General features: G+C 35.6%; 1 protein-coding gene and 1 non-coding gene across 2 annotated transcripts in view; one reads left to right on the plus strand and one right to left on the minus strand.

The window, feature by feature from the left end:
- Positions 1–2,846: 2,846 nt before the first annotated feature.
- Positions 2,847–2,929, minus strand: LOC127546095 (small Cajal body-specific RNA 18). The gene has a single exon (XR_007949956.1). It is a non-coding gene; the product is annotated as a small Cajal body-specific RNA 18 (non-coding RNA).
- A 1,669-nt stretch (positions 2,930–4,598) lies between these two features.
- ACAA2 (acetyl-CoA acyltransferase 2) overlaps positions 4,599–19,745 on the plus strand; it is a 32,654-nt gene continuing 17,507 nt past the window's right edge. The window contains exons 1-5 of the mRNA XM_051969640.1: positions 4,599–4,832; positions 11,941–12,107; positions 16,839–16,967; positions 18,212–18,328; positions 19,246–19,393. Of these exons, the coding sequence (XP_051825600.1) occupies positions 4,817–4,832; positions 11,941–12,107; positions 16,839–16,967; positions 18,212–18,328; positions 19,246–19,393 (577 nt within the window). The 5' untranslated portion in view covers positions 4,599–4,816. The remainder of the gene's footprint in view (positions 4,833–11,940; positions 12,108–16,838; positions 16,968–18,211; positions 18,329–19,245; positions 19,394–19,745) is intronic.

The raw sequence follows: 19,745 nt of genomic DNA on the forward strand, positions 1-19,745 counted from the left end.
TCCCAATTTACCTATAAGGAAATTGAGGCAGAAATTAAGTGATTTAGCCAAAATCAGCTGGCTGGTATCTCAGATGGGATTTGTACTCAGGTCTTCCTGACTCCATGTACAGTGCTCTCTCCACTGGGGCCACTTTATCTGCTTCAGCTATTGTCTACCTCTCTAGATTTTATCTCTCCACTGCTTCCCAACAATCCTTTATGTGTTGCCTTCTTCTAGTGGACAAAGATTATAGATTACTTATTGTTTCCCTAGAGCTTAAAGTTCCAGGAACATGCAAAACACTTGATATTTACCCTGTTTCTGATCTATCACTTTGTTGAATAAGCAAAGGGATGATTATAAGAGTAAAAAAAAATCCAACTACTATAAAATTTGTGAAAGTAGCTGTCTTCTCAGTAGTCCCATTTTACAGCTGAAAAAAGGACTGAACTTGGGAGTCAAACTCTGTCCTATCACTATTTCCATGATCTTGGGCAAGTCACTTTACTCATCTGAAAAATGAGGGGAATTGGATTAGAGGTCTCCCAAAGTCCTTTCCATCTCTAAATCCTGTAGCAGCAAGAAGACAACCAAACTGAAACTATACCCTTCCAAAGCAGAAAATTGAAAAAAAAAATGTTTACATCCAAGGGCTCTGATAAAAACCTCATTTCTGAAATTTAGAATTGACTCAAATTTATAATACAAGCTATTTTCCTATTGATAAATGGTCAAAGGATGTGAACAGACAATTTTCAGATGAAGAAAATGAAACCATTTCTAATCATATGAAAAAATGCTCTAAATCACTGTTGATTTAGAGAAATGCAAATTAAGACAACTCTGAGGTAACTGAGGAGCCAATCATCCCAAATTGGCTAAGACAACAGGAAAAGATGATAAATGCTGAAGGGGACGTGGGAAAACTAGAATGTCAACATATGTCATTAGTGGAGTTGTGAAATAATCCAACAATTCTAGAGAGTAATTTGGAACTATGCCAAAGGTCTATCAAACTGTATATTCCCTTTGATCTGGAAGTGTTTCTACTAAGTCTGAATTCCAAAGAGGTTATAAAAAAAGGAAAATGACCTACATGTGCAAAAATGTAGCAGCCCTTTGTGTAGTGGCAAGGAACTGGAAACTGAGAGGCTGTCCATCAGTTGAAGAATGGCTGAGTAAGTTATGGTATATGAATGTAATGGAATATAATTGTTCCATAAGAAACACTCAGCAGGATCATTTCAGAGAGACTTAAAGGAACTGATGCTAAATGAAGTAAGCAGAACCAAAAGAAGATTGGACACAGCAACAAGATTAGGTGATGATCAACTCTGATAGACATGGCTCTTTTCGATAATGATTCAGATCAATATTTGTGATAGAGAGCCATCTGCCTCCAGAAAGAGGACTATTGGGACTGAATGTGGATTACAACATAGTATTTTCACTTTTTTGTTGTTTGTTTGCTTTTTTTTCTTTCTCATTTTTTTTAATGTACTTTCTTTGTGCAGCATGATAAATGTGGAAATATTTAGAAGATTTGAACATATTTAATCTATATTGATTACTTGCTATCTAGGGGAAGGGGTGGCAGGAGGGAAAATTTGCAACACAAGGTTTTTTTGCAAGGGTGAATGCTGAAAACTGTCTTTACATGCATTTTGAAAATAAAAAGCTATTAAAAATTGAAAAAAAAAATGTTTACATCCAAGGGCTCTGATAAAAACCTCATTTCTGAAATTTAGAATTGACTCAAATTTATAATACAAGCTATTTTCCTATTGATAAATGGTCAAAGGATGTGAACAGACAATTTTCAGATGAAGAAAATGAAACCATTTCTAATCATATGAAAAAATGCTCTAAATCACTGTTGATTTAGAGAAATGCAAATTAAGACAACTCTGAGGTAACTGAGGAGCCAATCATCCCAAATTGGCTAAGACAACAGGAAAAGATGATAAATGCTGAAGGGGACGTGGGAAAACTAGAATGTCAACATATGTCATTAGTGGAGTTGTGAAATAATCCAACAATTCTAGAGAGTAATTTGGAACTATGCCAAAGGTCTATCAAACTGTATATTCCCTTTGATCTGGAAGTGTTTCTACTAAGTCTGAATTCCAAAGAGGTTATAAAAAAAGGAAAATGACCTACATGTGCAAAAATGTAGCAGCCCTTTGTGTAGTGGCAAGGAACTGGAAACTGAGAGGCTGTCCATCAGTTGAAGAATGGCTGAGTAAGTTATGGTATATGAATGTAATGGAATATAATTGTTCCATAAGAAACACTCAGCAGGATCATTTCAGAGAGACTTAAAGGAACTGATGCTAAATGAAGTAAGCAGAACCAAAAGAAGATTGGACACAGCAACAAGATTAGGTGATGATCAACTCTGATAGACATGGCTCTTTTCGATAATGATTCAGATCAATATTTGTGATAGAGAGCCATCTGCCTCCAGAAAGAGGACTATTGGGACTGAATGTGGATTACAACATAGTATTTTCACTTTTTTGTTGTTTGTTTGCTTTTTTTTTTCTTTCTCATTTTTTTTAATGTACTTTCTTTGTGCAGCATGATAAATGTGGAAATATTTAGAAGATTTGAACATATTTAATCTATATTGATTACTTGCTATCTAGGGGAAGGGGTGGGAGGAGGGAAAATTTGCAACACAAGGCTTTTTTGCAAGGGTGAATGCTGAAAACTGTCTTTACATGCATTTTGAAAATAAAAAGCTATTAAAAATTGAAAAAATAAATAAAACTATACTCTTCCAACCAGCAGCAATCCAGACGTGTGCCGGTAGCCACTAAAGGTGCAACCCCGCCAGTCCATCCTTGCTTCAGAGCTCGCCCTGGTCTCAGTCCGTTCTCAGCACACTTTCCATCACCTGGTTCTAAGAACTCAGATTGCGCAGTGGCCACGTCATCATCGACCAGGGCTCCGAAGAGCCACCTCAAACTCCCCTCCTCCCCACGCCCATCCCCAGAACAGACCGACCTTCCCAGGGGACACGGCCCAGGAGGGCGCCCCTTCCCAGCCTGCGCCGGAACGTGCCCTGCCCTGCCCCCACCGCTCAGCGCCTACCAGTCGCCGAGGCTCCCATCCACTGCCATTGTAGTTTCATAATCATTTCAGGCTCCCAACACCAAACCCTCCCCCCGCCTGGAAGCCTGATCATATAAGGAAAATATGGTGGGTTCACTTGGGAGCTGCTTGGCAAGGTTCAGGCGCTTCTTCCTCCCCCCCTTCTAAATACCCACAAAACCCTCTCAAGCTTCCAAACCGCCGCATCCCCTAACCGGAAGTTGTCATCCTTGCCTGCAGCTCCCAGAAGAAAGGCGGGCTTCTCAGCCAATCGCACCCCCTGCCTCTGGGCCACTCTCTCCACCAATCACACTTGCCTGTGGACTGCTCGCCCCGCCTTACCCCTCCCCTTTTTTCAAAATGTTTCGACCTTTGCTTCCAGAATTTTTCTTTTACATGTGCTTTAAATCAAAGCTTCTTAAACCAAGGATTAGGTTAGGAAATTATGATATATTATCACTAAATGTTTAATTTGTATACCTATTTTATATACCTATATATCCAGGGTCGTGTAAAAAGCTTGGGTAAAAAGGGATCTCCAATGGAAAACTTTAAGAAGCCCCTCTAGATAGACAGGTGATAGACATGATATATAGTCAGGTAAACAGATAGGAAAGATAGATATAAACATATACATAACATATACCACAAGTGTAATAAATGCACGTTAGTGAACTGTGTCTATTCTTTGTGTTCAAGTGTATATTAAAAAAAAAAAATCAACATCCTTTGTAACTACCATTCATTGCCAAGCAAAACAAATGGCCAAACTACATGCACAATTTGTTATCTTATCTGACATCTGGAGACCATATATCATTTTTCTTCTATGAAGAAAGTAGCAGGTTCATCAGACTCTCAGGTGTTGTGATTAGTCTTTGCTTTGATTAGAATGACTGAATTCTAAGATGATTTGAAAAGCAGTCCCTATGTGTGTGTATGTGTATGCATGTTTTTGTGTACATATACCTATGTACAGATATGCATATGTATACACATATATTAATATAACTATATATCTATTTGTTGTTTCGCTGGGGGGAGGGGCTTCAGTTCTAACAGGACAGGCGTTTTCTTGGCAAAGATACTGAAGCAATTTTGAAGTTAACTATTCTAGCTCATTTTCCAGATAAGGAAACTGAGGCAAGCAGGGTTAAGCGACATGTCCAGGATCATGCAGTTTTAAGTGGTTAGGCCACATTTGAACTCAGAAAGATGTCTCCTGACTCTAGGTCCGGTGCTCTATCCACTGCATCACTTAGCTGCCTCCATATATATACATACATATATACCTATACAAGATATATAGACCGTATCTGACAATGAAAAAATAAAAAAGGAAACACTAAGAAGAAGAGAGGGTAAAAAGTTAGGGAAAGGCCAGGTCCTGCCAATTACAACCAACACTGGCGCTCCGGATTTCCTGCCGGTGGGGGTGCTCGGGAAGGTGATAGAGAAGAGGGGGCAGTTGCGAAAGAAAAGTCAGATTCCTGCTTAGGCGTGGGAGAAAGCTCGGGAGAGGAGCTGAGAGCGCCCGCAGCTTCGGGGAGCGAGAGGAGGAGCGGCGGTGCCGGGAGTCCGAGTGGGAGGAGAATGTAGGTGAAAGGGGAATCGAGGGGGGGCAGGGCCCGAACCCAACCCTATCTACAAAGTGCGGGGATCCTGGGCCTATTTTGCAATCCTCAGAAGAGATCGGACGCCCGGCTGTAGAAGAAGCATCCATCCTGTCCCGCCAGCCATGTCCCTGCTCAGAGGTAAGCTCCCGGCGGAGAACGGAAGCGAGGGAGCTCGTGCGCGTTATCCCTTAGAGCCTTCCACCGCCCCCAGCCCCTGCCCGGGGCCGCAGCACGCTGAGCCAGCCCCCTCCCGGCCCCAGTTTCGACGGGCCGGAGACGCGGAACCCCCTACCCACAGCTGAACTTGACAGATCGATTCTCCCTTCCGATTTAGGGCGACTTGTGTATTACAGCCTAAACCCAGTCCCGATGAGCGAGCTTTTGTTCTGGACACAGGTGGGGCTCTGACATTGTCCCCGGGGAGGCTGTGCACTTCGAAATCCCTCACCTTCTTTAGCTTAATATTAGTAACACCTGCCTCTCTGGGACTGTCCGAAGAGAGTTCTTGAATGTTCCTTATAAATGTGAGTTTCTTGTCGTTGGGAAGGAGAGGGATTAAAAAGCGAAGATTAATGGATTCTTAGGGAAAGCCCTTAGAGGAAAAGCTAACTTTTTGAGCGTTGTAGGATATGCAGATTCGTTGTTTTTTACAAGATTACAGACCACGTTTGCCTTGTGTGGGCTTGCATATTAATAAGGGGATTTTGCGGTGTTTAGGAGTTGAAGTAGTGTCTTACTCCTTCGTGACCCCATTTGGGATTTTCTTTAAAAAATAATGAAGTCATTTATTTCTCCAGCTCATTTTATTGATGACGAAGGAGGCCAGCAGGTTTAAGTGACTTCCACTAGTGTCAGAGGTCAGATTTGAACTAGGAAATTGAGACTTTCCGCCTCCAGGCCTGTCACTGGCCACCTAGTTTTCCCAATAAGGAAATTATAAAAGGATATTCAGCGGTGCCTATCCAGCATTTTTGAGTGAAAATATCCCATAATAGTACAATTAAGGTTTTTCTCTTCTAAAGTAATTTTAAATGTATCTTTTGCTTTTAATGAATAATAATGCAAATCAGCATTTGCAAATAGACTTATTTTTGGCTTGTGTCCTGGGCCTATTTAAGTCTTGTGGATTGGTTGCCCAGTGAGATAGCATTCTTCAAAAATATATGTGCAGAAGGCACTCAGCTCAAGCTGCTTTGTGTCCTGGCCAAAAGAGGAGACCTAAGGATGTTTCTGAGCTTTAAATTAGTAACTTCTACCTAGATAGCAACCTTTCTTGGTCCAAAGATAGCCGGGCAAAGGTTACATGTGATTGTTGCTATACCCCTTATGTCTCCACTGGCCATAGAAACAGAGATTCAAGTAATGAAATGAGATTCTTTTTTTTTCTTCAAATTATACATAAAAACACTTTTTAACATTGGTTTGTTTTCTTAAATATGTGTTCCAAATTCTCTTTCTCCCATCTTCCCTACTTATGTCCCCGAGATGGCAAAAATTAGATATAAATTATACATGTGCAGTCATGCAAAACATTTCCATAATGAAATATGATTCTGAGATGAGACAAGATGTTTCTCAACACTTTCCAGACCGTAGGAAATATTCATTTGTTCAGCTTTCATTTGCCTCCACACTACTGTCCTAGTATACCTATCTTGTATTTGCATTTGTATTCCCATCACTCAGCATGGTGGTAGGCACATAATAGGTGCTTAATAAATGCTTGTTAATTAATTGATTGACTTTAAGAGATGTAGCCCAATCTCCATCTCTAGTTTTTAAGGTAACTGGAGGCCCAGTAGAAGGCCAGGTAATGTGCAGATACCCTAGTTTCCATGCCAATATTCTTCCTACTATACATTGAGAGAAATGAATATTAATAACCAATCATTTGGGGACATCCAGATTTCCTCCTTTTTCCAAAGTCCCCAATTGAAGCTTGATTTCTGAAGAATAGGATTAATGGTGGCAGATATGATTAACATTCCCCTCAATCTTGTTCATACCCCATCCAACCTTACAAAGAATTTAATCCAATTAATTCCTGGCCTACTGTTTCTGCTCAAGCTTGGATGGGGGCCCTAAACTCTTTGATTAAGGTTATCCAAGGCCGGACAACTCAGAAGTAAAAGACTTAATCTAAATTACATTCCCCTCCCCCCAGTTCCTCCTTAGAATAAATCCATCTCTTATTGTAATAGTCATTCTCTTTAATTGTTAACCAATCAGAGTTGACTGCTACCCTCAGGACCACCCTTTCTTCCAAGGGCAATTAAAATGTGAGCCCAAGACTGTGATTGGCCTTTGGTATTAATATCGTTCATCCATCTATTAATAAAATGCTAGCATTATTAATAAAATGATTATCCAGAAATCATGTCTCTCACACTTTTTAAATGTTCTATATAGCATCTATTCTGAATTACACAGATTCAGTAAAAATATATTGCAGTATATTTCCTCAGTAAAGCTATATAGAAACTTCTCAGGCAAAATATTCAGAAAGTCTAAATTCTTATTGTATCTCAATGAAAATAACTTTTAAAGAATAGATTTTGACTGATTCTCTAGTATTTCAAAATAACAATGTATAATATATATAATTAATATATAATATATATCATATCACAATTATATATAACTACATATGTTGTATATTATTACATATATAATATATAATATGTCATATTATATATGATTCATGTATGTAATTAACAATCTACAGCACCTTAAATCTGCAAAGTACTTTGTAATATTATCTCTTATCTCCACAATAACCCTGTGAGGTAGGTACTGCAAAAACTTATTGCCATCATTTGACAAATACAGAAACTGACAGGTCACTTGATTTAATCATGGTCATACAGGATGTATAGAAGGCCTATCTAATTCTTAATTTCAGAAATATATCTTCTGAGAAGTGGCACCTTATAAATCACAATACTGTGGATTTACTATACATTGTGAATACTTCTGGCTAGAGTTTGTGCAACTAAAATTTAAAATATAAATATCCTTGGATTTGGCAAATCACTTAACTGTTTCATCTTCAACATCTTTAAAATGAAGGGTTTGAATTAAAGTTTTCTTCCTACCCTTATTTTATTCATATGTAAAAGCACCACCTCTAGGAATACCACTTGAGATAGATTAACAGTTAACTGATTATTATAACCGAAAAATTGCATGGCATGGTGGTTAATTTTGGTAGGTTACCAGTTAGAGAAAATCCACCCAAGTTTTACCCAGCTATTATTCTCATTATCCTATTAATGACTACTTTACTACTCTTAATTATTACTTGTGTTCTCTTTAGCTTTCATTCTACTTCTTTTTTACTTTTAGGAATTTCCATGTTATCTCTCAAGCAGTCAATAGAAATGGTCAGTTAATTACTAAACTTCTTAATTGGAAATTGTATGAAATAAGAAATATTTTTTAACCTGCTGGGGTGGTGCATTTTTTTTTTTTAATCCCTAGAGTAAATGTCCAAGGTCACTTGGTCACTTATAACTAAGAAAGAAGTTCTTCCATCTTTTGTGTCATGGGTCCTTTTGATTATCTGGTAAAGCCTATGAACTCAGAATAATGATCTTAAATGCAGAGGATTGCAGAGGATTACAGAGTAAATTATATTCAAAAAGGTATAATTTTTTTTAACATAAAAGTTACTGTATCACCTGAAATCTGTCCAGAGAACATGGAATCTAAATTAAGAACTCTGACCTGAACTAGATTAATTTATTTGAGCTCCTTAAGCTTGAATAAGCAATCTATGCCTAGCTATTGATTCAGCTCATTTACTCATTATCAAACACCATATTTAATTCCCATCTTTAAAAAGGTATCAAAATGTTATCAAAATTGGCTTTTAACATTTAAAAAATTGCTGACTCCTTCTCCAGAAAATCTGTCTCTACAGTTAAATAGGAAAGAAAGAACAGGGCTCAAAAATAATAAGAATGTTGGCATTCAGAGCCTCTTCCCTCAGAATTATGCACGGGCTTGCCCTTTCTCACCAGGATTCTATATGTGGAACAGACATTTGAAAAGCCCTTCTTATTCCTGCAGTCATTTCAGTATTTGCAGACCCTTGTCTTCCATGAATTTTCAGAATTCTGTGTACTCAAAAACAGTTTGATTTGTGGAGGATGACGGTAATCTTATAGCCCTTTTAACTTTTTAACTTCAATATGGAGTGGGCCCTTGGTTTAAACAAATGGCTAAAAACTTCTGGCTTTGAGTAACTGATTAATTCCAGAAATTAGAGAGTATTTTGGGGGAAATCCTGGAGATTTGCAAATGAAAAGGAGTCATTTTCTCTTACTCAGTGAAATATGGGGGCATAAGGAATGGAACTTTGATTTCATTGGCATAGGTAGAATTAGCCCTTGCTCTATAATTAAGAATGTGAGATGCCATCTTCTTTGAAATGTGCATTCACCTTTTGTCAAATGGTCAAAACATTACAGTTTTCCCAATTTGTAATCCAAATTAATATATTTCTTGTTTTATCAAGGCAATGGTTTGGGTAGTCTTCAGAATTGCAAGTCCTCATGTACCACTGTAAATATGGTAGATCTTCTGGGTGTAACATATGATTTTTCCTCCATTTATGAGAAAACCTGTTGTATTTGACAATTGGAGAAAAACAACATCATGTAAGAAGAACATGTAAATTATGGGGGCTTCTAATGATATGGTAGGGAACATGAGAACAGCCTATTTATTTTTAAATTATTAAAGATTTTTATTTTCAAAACATATGCATAGATAATTTTCATCATTTACCCACAAATTCCTTCCTCTTCCACAGATTTGAGAGGTAAACTAACCTTTGTTCTTCTTATTTGCTTATAATATCATTCTTTATGTCTAATCATGAATCCATTTCAACCTTATCTTGATATATGGTGTTAGGTGTAGGTCAATGCCTAGTTTCCACCATACTAGTTTCAAATTTTCCCAGCAATTTTTATCAGATAGTGAGTTCTTATCCCCAAAGCTTGAGTCTTTGGGTTTTCAAACACTAGATAACTGTAGATATTTGACTATTGTGCCCCATAAACCTAATCTCTTTTACTGATCAACTAATCTATTTCTTAGCCAGTACCAAATGGTTTTGATGACCACTGCTTTATAATATAGTTTTAGGTCTGATATAGCTAGGCCATGTCCATTTGCATTTTTTTTATTAATTCCTTTGAAATTCTTGATCTTTTGTTATTCCAGATGAACTTTGTTATTATTTTTTCTAGGTCTGTAAAATAATTTCTTGTTTGGGGCCTATATAAATAGATTAATTTGGATAATATTGTCATTTTTATTATATTAGCTTAGCCAACCCATGAGCACATGATATTTTTCCAGTTGATTAGATCTGACTTTATTTGTGTGGAAAGTGTTTTGTAATTGTGTTCATATAGTTCCTCACATTGCCTTGGCAAGTAAACTCCCAAATATTTTATATTATCTACAGTTATTTTAAATGGAATTTCTCTTTTGCTGGACTTTATTGGTAATATATAAAAGTGCTGATGATTTATGTGGATTTATTTTGTATCCTGCAACTTTGTTAAAGTTGTGGATTATTTCTAATAGCTTTTTAGTAGATTCTCTGGGGTTCTCTAAGTATATTATCATATCATCTGCAAAAAAATAATAATTTGGTTTCCTCATTACCTACTCTAAATCTCTTTAATTTCTTTTTCTTCTCTTATTTCCAAAGTTAACATTTCTAATACAATATTGAATAGTAATGGTAATAGTGGGCAACCTTGTTTCACCACCATCTTATTGGGAATGGTTCCAGTTTGTCCCTATTACATAAGATGCTTGCTGATGGTTTTAAATAGGTGCTACTTATTAAGCACTTATTATGTGCCAGGAATTGTGCTAAGTGTTTTACAGATATTATCTCACTTGATTTTACAACTGAGGTAGGTACTGTTATCTCCATTTTACAAGTGAAGAAAAAAAAAAAATGGAGGCAGGCAGCATTTAAGGGTCCCATATCTTTGAACTCAGGTTTTCTTAACAAGCCCAATATTCTATCTTCCCCTTGATCTTTTCCTTAGTGAAAGTCCCCTATGTTGTTATTTTTCATTCCTGTTCCCAACTTGGGTATTTGTGATGACTGTTCAGTTTTGATCACTTTTTGTGGGTTTTCTTGGACAAGATGCTGGAATGGTTTACCATTATTTTTTCCAGTTCATTTTACAGTTGAAGAAATATGAGGCAAATAGTTGTCACTTGCCCGGGGTCACACTGCTCCTGAAGCCGGATTTAAACATTGCCTTCCTGCCCTAGAGCAAGCAGTAGGCTTTATCTAAACTTTGACTCTTCCTCTCACCCCCAGCACACTATTTGATAAAGGTATTTAGGTTGAAATGCTGTGAGAGGAATTTTTCTAGTTAAAGCATTGTTCATTAGAAAGTGGATTGTGTTGCTCCAGAGGTCACATTTAGAACTAATTAGTGGGAGGTAGATATTGGTAGATTTCTGAGTCACTTTAAAAAACTTAGCTGGAGAACATTTACAACCCATGAAATAGGTTATTCTGTTCTTTCTGCTTAGAACATACCATGCTCATATTTAAGGAATACCTACTTACTGGTTGATAGATTTGTGGTATCATGTATTTTGAGGTTGGCAAAAAAAAAAAAAAAATGCTTTTCTGAAAACAGACCTGTGAGTAAGTATTACAAATATCACTATCCCATTTTACAGATGAGAAAACTGCTAATGTGATATACCCAATGTCTTACAGGGAGTATCAGATTCAGTATTCTACCCAGCTCCTGCTAAAGTCAACAAGCATTTATTTATTCAGCACCTACCAACTGAACAAGGCTTGTGCATGGCTTGAGCATTGATTCCCCCCTCCTCCCTCACTTATTTTAAAGCTGAAGAAATAAAGGTGTGAGAGGAGAAAGCAATTGCCCCAAGTCCCTAATCTGCTTGACTACAGATCTAGGATTTAAATTTAAGATTTTCTTGCCTCTAACTCTCTATCAGGATCTGATCCATACGATTCTTAACCCAGTACTCTTAGCTCCCTGTGTTTGCTGCTGTTGAGTGCATGTCTATATATAGGTGAAATAACTAGGTGAAAAGGCACTCCTCTTGCTCTTGAACTTCCATTCTCCAGTGAAAGCTTTGATCCATATGAATGAAGATACCTAAATGAAGATGAAAGCTCATAGGCTAATCTAAAATCATTGATCATTTCTTCTGGTGATTCTAGGTGTGTACATAGTTGCTGCTAAGCGAACGCCCTTCGGGACCTTTGGAGGTTTACTGAAGGATTTCACAGCAACTGACCTGGCTGAACTGGCTGCCAAGGCTACCCTGTCTGCTGGCAAAGTTTCTCCAGAAATTATTGACAGTGTGATCGTAGGCAATGTCGCACAGGTCAGTAGGGCAGAAGGGAAGTATGCTCATTCTGCTTTTTTGACTAGAAATCTTGCATCTATGAATTGAGTTTTTCTAAACAAATGAATAATAATGAAAGAACTTTGAAATTTGAAATGCAATATAGCTCTTGATACTAACTGTGCAATTTGAAGAAGGAATAATGCTGTTTGCCCTTCATGATCTAGAACAAATATAATCTGCAAATATTTGTTTTGGAATATTTCTAAAAAGGTTTTGCTTTCCTAATTTGTATTTGGCTAAAGCTAATGTTAAGATTAATTTGTATGCACCAAATGGGGATTTCTTAGTAATGCCTCTTTATATTCCTTACAGATACCTAGCAGGGGCCATTTTATATACCAGGATTACTCAGTAAATATCTGAAGGAAAGTAAAGACTGCTAACAATCTATGGTTTAATCAGTGACTATCCATTTAATAGATCTATTATAACTGACCACTTTCCCACTCATTTATATGTTCTTAGATAAAGAGCTGTGACTTTTTCTTTCGAAGTTATCTCCCGTGGAATGCAAAGTGTTCTTTCTGTCTCTCAATCTTACCCCCTTTATTTATTTGTGGCACATTTAATTACCTATGACTTAAGTTAGCCTTGAGGTGAATTTAATAAAGATGGAATATCAGCCTTTACTTTTGGGAAGCTTGAATTTTTCTGCCATGATGAAGATAGAGCTTGAATTTTTATTTCAAATTTCTGGGAGACTTTTAAGTTTTAAAATTGATACCTATGTTATTTGCTATGTTATTATCCTTGCTCATTCTTGCTCTGTCTTGGTTGTCAGAAGCAAATAGGCTAAGTTTTATTACCTGAATTATTTTTCAGCTATTCAGGAAAAATTTTTTTAAAAATTCAGGAATAATTAATTAAATATGGGCCCTGAGATAGAAGGATTGGGTTAGGAATAGATTACATTGTTAGGAGTAAAGAGACTAAGATTAATTGTCTCAATTATTATTCAGACACTGCTAGTATGTTTCAGAGGATGCTATGATGTTTTTCTTTCTGGCAAAAAAATAGGTCAACATCAAGGGTTCTGAGTTTTTGACCTGTCCTCTGACATTAACTAGCTATATTACTTGGTCATGCCATTTATTTCTTAGATATATATATATATTCTATATATATATACACTGAGAGATCTGATTAGAAAGTTGCCAAATCTCTTCAGCTTCTCCAAATCATAGAAAAGGGACTTATCTTTAGATAATGAATAACTAAGGGTAAATCTACAAAAAGATGGAAACACTGCAGGAGATTAAAAACCCCATTAAATAATACTGGAGAATATTAAATAAATTTAAATATTTCATTTTAAAATATATTTAAAAATACATTTAAATACTCACTATCTCTGTACCTCCAACCCATAAAACAGATTATAGTCAATACCAACAACCTAACAGACTTGTACTTTAGGGTCTGGCTATAATGGTCCCTACTCAGTCCTTCCATGACAGTCACTCAGCCTGAACCCCACCCCCACTATACTCCATTCACAAGAGGTGGCAGATATGGAGAGTAGTAGGAAGTGAGTAGAAGCAGAAGACAGGGATGTGTGTGAGACCAGTTAGAAAGGAAAGAACTTTCAGGACCTGAGGGAAAAGAGAAGATCAGTCCTTTTTCCTGTAGTTTATTTCAAGTAGGAACTTGGATCAGTCCCTCCCATCCCAAAGGTTAAGAGGCTTAAGATGTTCATCCTTAAAAGTTTCTATATAACATGGGAAGGTGGGTGTTGGAGGCAAAAAAAATGAGAAAAGAAAACAGATTTAAAAAAATCTGAGCTGCAAGTAAGAAACTTTAAAAACAAGTTTCAATTCACAATTCTAATTCACAAGCAAGCAAACCAACAGAGATGCTTATAAAGATAAAAGAAATAAAATGATTTAAAATGCTAGTAGAGGCCAGATCAAAACCAATAAGTATTATACTTTTAAGGAAAATTAACCAAAATTCCCTGATCAAAAAGAACATCCTGAACACTAACCAAAGATTACAGAACAACAGCAGGAAATTGCAGAAAGAGTCAGAAGAAAAATGAAATTTTCCAAAAGATGTGAAAGAAATTGTTAGACATCAGAGCTCATCAGTACACAATTTAAAAAGATATCACACAACATCTAATTTAGAATATATGATAGTTTCATCAAAGAAGTAGTGACTGACAGGGAAAATAGCATTTGAAACATAAAAATACAGAAGCAGAAGAAAATTTAGCAAAGGAGAAAAAAAGTAATAAAAGAACATATGAATTCTTTATAAATCAAAATAACTGTCCTTGAAGACAATGTACAGAGATAACTAAAGAACTGTAGACTTACCAGAAGAACAATACAAATAAAAAAACTTGAATACTGTAGTGCAGGAAGTAATACAAGAAAGCTGCCAAGAACTCATGGATATAGAAAACAAAGTTATTACTACCAAAGAAAACTATATGTGAAACTCCAAGGCATAAGGGATTCTAGTCCAGGTGGTATGACTCAAATCCTTTGTTCTTTCCACAGCAGACTGCATTCTTTCTTTTGTGTTAAGTACTTCATTTTCATTTTGTTTGTTCCTTATATTTTATACTTTACTAGGTGGACATATGAGACCATCAGTATTATTTCTGTGCTTTTCAATTAATTTCTCTTATGAATTCCTGAGTATCTTCTTTACTATTTTTTATATTTCCCTATTCCATTGTCCTTCTTAAAGGCATCTTAAGCCATGGTCTGGAATATCAGAAACTTTTCATCAGTATCATCTCAGCCAGGTGTTTATTTCCTGTATCTTCCTTTACCTTCCTTTCACAGATCTAGAGTGATAGGGACTTTGGAACCTATGTAGTTTAACACCATCATTTCATATTTGCTAAATTGCATGTGAGTACTCAAATTCATCTTACATCATCTACAGATCACAGAGCATGTCGCAGAGATAGTAAGCAGGCAGGTAGTTGTTCCATTAGGTTTGATTCATCCTCTCTTACCTCAGGACCAAAAGGAATCACATGTATCCTCATGGTTTTGATTCACTTTCTCTGGCTTCCTCATTTCCCACTACTATAGATACCCAGTATTAACCAAACAATTCATGAGGGAAGAAAAAAAAAAAAAAAAAACAGAGAAAAGAAGGGAAGAGAGTTAGTTCCTAAATTGTATAGGGCACTGATACTGGGTCTTGGAGATACAAGTGCAATTTATTCAGGGAAAGAGACCACATTTACATAATTATATAAGACCCAAAGCCATTCTTCATTGGATAAATGCAGAGGACATGAAAAAAAAGTGGCTTCTCAAAAAGAAATGCAAACTATTAACAACCCTAAAAAGTTTGCTCTAAAGTATTAATAATAAGAGAAATGCACATCCAAACAATTCCAAGGTTCTACTTCATACCCATTGAATTGGCAATAATGATAAGAGATCACAATAGGTTGTAGAAAGATATATACCTAAAACACTTTGATAGAACTATAAATTGGTCTATCCATTCTGAAAAGCACTTTGGAATTATTCTAAAAAAATGATTAAACTGTACATAGGTTTGACCAGAAAATCCTATTGATAGCCATATGCTCTAAGGAGGTCATAGATAAAAGGGAAACTCACCAAAATACTTAGAGCAACACTTGGTGGGAGGTAATAATGAAGAACTAGAAACAAAATATTCATAGTTTTTGGAGAATGGCTTTTTAATTAGTGGCATGTGGATGAAATGCAAAATTACTTCACTTTAAGAAGTAATGCCTACTTATAAACAAAGAAATAAACATTTGTTTTTGTATAATCTTGGTTAAAAGGGATGGCTTTCAGGGAGGAGAAAAGGATACTTTGGGAAATGAAGATAGTATAAAAACAAAAGATTAGATAAGATAATGAAAATTCTTTTACATTTATAGCTATTAAACACTAATCTAAACTCTACTAATCTTTGAATAGCATGGAATCTTCTTGCGAAAGCCCCAGGCAATACATTATTTGAATTTGATATGACTATTCTTCCTGCTTTTGTGATTCATTTCTTTTAAAAATCCTTGTCTTTTCCTTTATAAATATATTATACAAGTTACGCTGTTGACTAACCCATTAAGCTCTTTTGAGTTGTGATTCTTAATTTTATTTACCCTCATTAGAAATTTTGCTTAAGCCCAGAATTCAAATTATTCACCCCAAGTAAGAGGGCTTCTGTCATACATTCCCTTTACTCTGTATTGGGTCTTTGTTTTTCATTCATCATATCATTTAAAATACATTTTAGACTTCAGTATAGGTAGTCTCAGTAGAAAAGCCATAAATGCAGTGTGTACCTTGTCCTGACTACTTTGAGTGTTGTTAATGATATTGGTCTTATAAAATTACTGAAGATAATATGTTTTAAGCAAAAGTTTAATTTTGTATAATGAAGTCTTTGCTTTATGACAGTAATTCACCAAATCAAAAATAGTTAGAACTGAATAGGACCTGAGAAAGTTCATCTAGTTTTAACCCTTTCCTTTAGCAGATTTTCCTTTAACAGATTTAAAATGTATTGATATTAAAATTTATTTTGGATACAACTTTTCAGGAACATATTCAGGGGGCATCTTGTACATATGATGCTTGGTCTAGGACCTGTTTTCCATCTCATGTAGATAGCCAATGTTTACATTGATTATATTCTTGTTCTCACTCTCCCCCACTTTGCAGAGGACAAATTCATTTTTACCTCTCCCCCATCTTTCAGAGTTCATCAGATGCTGCATACTTGGCGAGACATGTTGGTTTACGTGTGGGAGTCCCTCAGGCAACTCCAGCTCTTACTCTGAATAGACTTTGTGGGTCTGGCTTCCAGTCTATCATCAGTGGATGTCAGGTATGGAAATATTTTATATTTGATTTTGTGGAAGGATTGTAATTACCTTAGGGGGAGATATTTACTTCATCAATAAATGTAACACTACAGCTTTTACATTTTTACTGTGATCAATAGAATTCCAGAATAAAAGTAGATAGATGCTATGGCACAAAAAATACTAAATCTGGAATAAGAAGACCTAAGTTTTCTTTTTTCACTGCCTTGATCTCTGATCCTAGATATGTTCCTTAACCTCTTTCTGCTTATGTATAGAAGGGGGATAATAATAGCACCTGCCTCTTAAAGTTGGCATGAGAATAAAATGAGATGATACTTGTGAAGTGCTTTGCAGACCTTAATGTGCTATGTAAATGTTAGCTCTTGTTATTAAATCTACCTAGATCTACTCAGGGAGTCAGCATCATGTGTAAGACCACAATATATGTTTTCTGGAAAAAAATACAAATGTTGAAAGATTTGAGGGAGGGAAAGAGTTTATCAGGAAAATAAACAGCTTCTGCATTTTTGTGAGTTATTTCTAGAAAAAATGAATAGAGGTAGAGAGAGAAGTGACCCTAAAAATGAGGGAATGATAAGAAAACCTGTACTGTGATAGTGAATAAGTTTTAAAAATAGAATTTTTTAAAAGAATGTTAAAAAAACAAAAATAAAAAAGATTCCATGTGTAAAATGAATATGATTACTTGGCTTCTCAATGGTTGGGAAAAAGGTTAGGAGAGGGGAAGAGAATTTGGAATTCAAAATGTTTTTACAATCAATTTTAAAAGAAAAGTAGGAGATAAAAGATGTTACAATATGGGAGGAATGGTAGGGCAGCTTAAAAGGATGTCAAAGTTAAAGATGGTGGAATGATTTATTTTAGGCTGAATGCAGTAGTGAGTCAGCAAAATCATCAGTAGGTTGCAAAGCCAAGATTTAAACTCAGATGCTCCATTGCCTTTAATAAAGTCATATTATGTTTAATAAATAATAACTGTTTATTTATACATAATAATGTTTAATAAAGTCGCTTGCCTCTTTTTTTGTGTTGTATATGCACCACTTAGCACATTTGCCCAGCATATAGTTGGTGCTTAATAAATGCTTATTAACTAACAGTGAGTTCAGAGATTTCAGAAGTGACTTTTAAATTATTAGAAGTGATTCCATGAATCACTTTAATTGGGATTCTTAAGTTTTCAAGGCTATTTCGTTATAAACATAAAACAGAAATATTTCACTGGAAAACTTCTTTTTTACAGGAAATTTGTGTCAAAGATGCTGAAGTGGTACTATGTGGGGGAACAGAAAGTATGAGCCAAGCTCCCTACTGTGTCAGAAACATACGCTTTGGAACCAGGTTGGGAACAGACTTGAAGGTTGGGACCATGTTGGATTTTTATTATTACTGCCATTTTGTTGCTATATTTTTGTTTTGTGGAAGTATTTAGGGGGGAAAAGAAAGGAAGAAAGATGGCAAAATGGATAATAAGAGAAAATGGGGGAGCTGAATCAACGGGAGAGAGGCGCTTTTTGTGAATCGAGTAGTCTTTCTTGCAGAGACCCTCAGTCCTATCATAACCACATATAATAGTAATAAAACACAATAATAATTGTGTTGCTTAAAAGTTCTGTCTTCATACCATAACTTGTTTTTTTTAATAACTTTTTATTGACAGAATCCATGCCAGAGTAATTTTTTACAGCATTGTCCCTTGCACTCATTTCTGTTCCGATTTTTCCCCTCCCTCTACCCCCTCCCCCAGATGGCAAGCAGTCCTTTACATGTTAAATAGGTTACAGTATATCCTAGGTATAATATATGTGTGCAGAACCAAACAGTTCTCTTGTTGCACAGGAAGAGTTGGATTCAGAAGCATACCATAACTTGTAAGTTCTAAGATCTCACAAAGAAGTTAGGATAAATGTCTTTCTCTCCAGATTGACAAAAATATTACTAGCAAAATAGTTATTGTGTTCTATCAAGTTTGCTAGAAAGAAATGTATTTGTGTTTTTCAAATACCGCAGTATAATCTACTGCCTTTATTGGCTATTTTGAAAGGGCTTGATGCTAAGAAATTTTACTCTTATATTTATGCTTGTTTATTTATATTTTTTCCTAGAATATCAGAGAACCTAATTTAAATAGTAATTCTAATTAATGTTTTTACAAATACAATTTGCTTTTTTTAATTTTAGAAGCTATGAAAACAAGTTAATTTTGAATGAATTATTGCGTATTATTTTTACAAAATTTGTTTTAACATGTTTTTTACTTACTAATGTCTTTGGTAGCTGGAAGACACTTTGTGGACAGCTTTGACTGATCAACATATTAAAACCCCCATGGCAATTACTGCTGAGAATCTTGCTGCAAAACATAAAATAAGCAGAGAAACCTGTGATAAATATGCTTTACAGTCACAACAGAGGTGGAAAGCTGGTCAGTGAAATTAATTGATAAAAAATTCTTCTAGAATTTCTAACATTTGTTATTTCTAATCAAGATGTTTACTAAACACTAAATTTATAATTATATGTTTAATCATTTATTTCAAGTAACATTTTGAGATTTCGTGTTTACTGTCATATCGTCTTTTGAATTGTATTAGCTGATTAGATGAGGTACTTGTTGACTAGTGAATTGAGCTGAACGTTTTTCTTAGCTAGAGACTTATTACCACCATATGTAGTCATGTCTTTCGAGTCCAATATGTTCATGGAGTTTAGTTAAGGTTATACAAAATGTATCCTCTCCATACAATAATCTGGTTCTCCATGAAGAGGATAATAAT

Source organism: Antechinus flavipes, chromosome 1, assembly GCF_016432865.1.
Source record: "Antechinus flavipes isolate AdamAnt ecotype Samford, QLD, Australia chromosome 1, AdamAnt_v2, whole genome shotgun sequence".
In the NCBI taxonomy this organism is placed as follows: domain Eukaryota; kingdom Metazoa; phylum Chordata; class Mammalia; order Dasyuromorphia; family Dasyuridae; genus Antechinus; species Antechinus flavipes.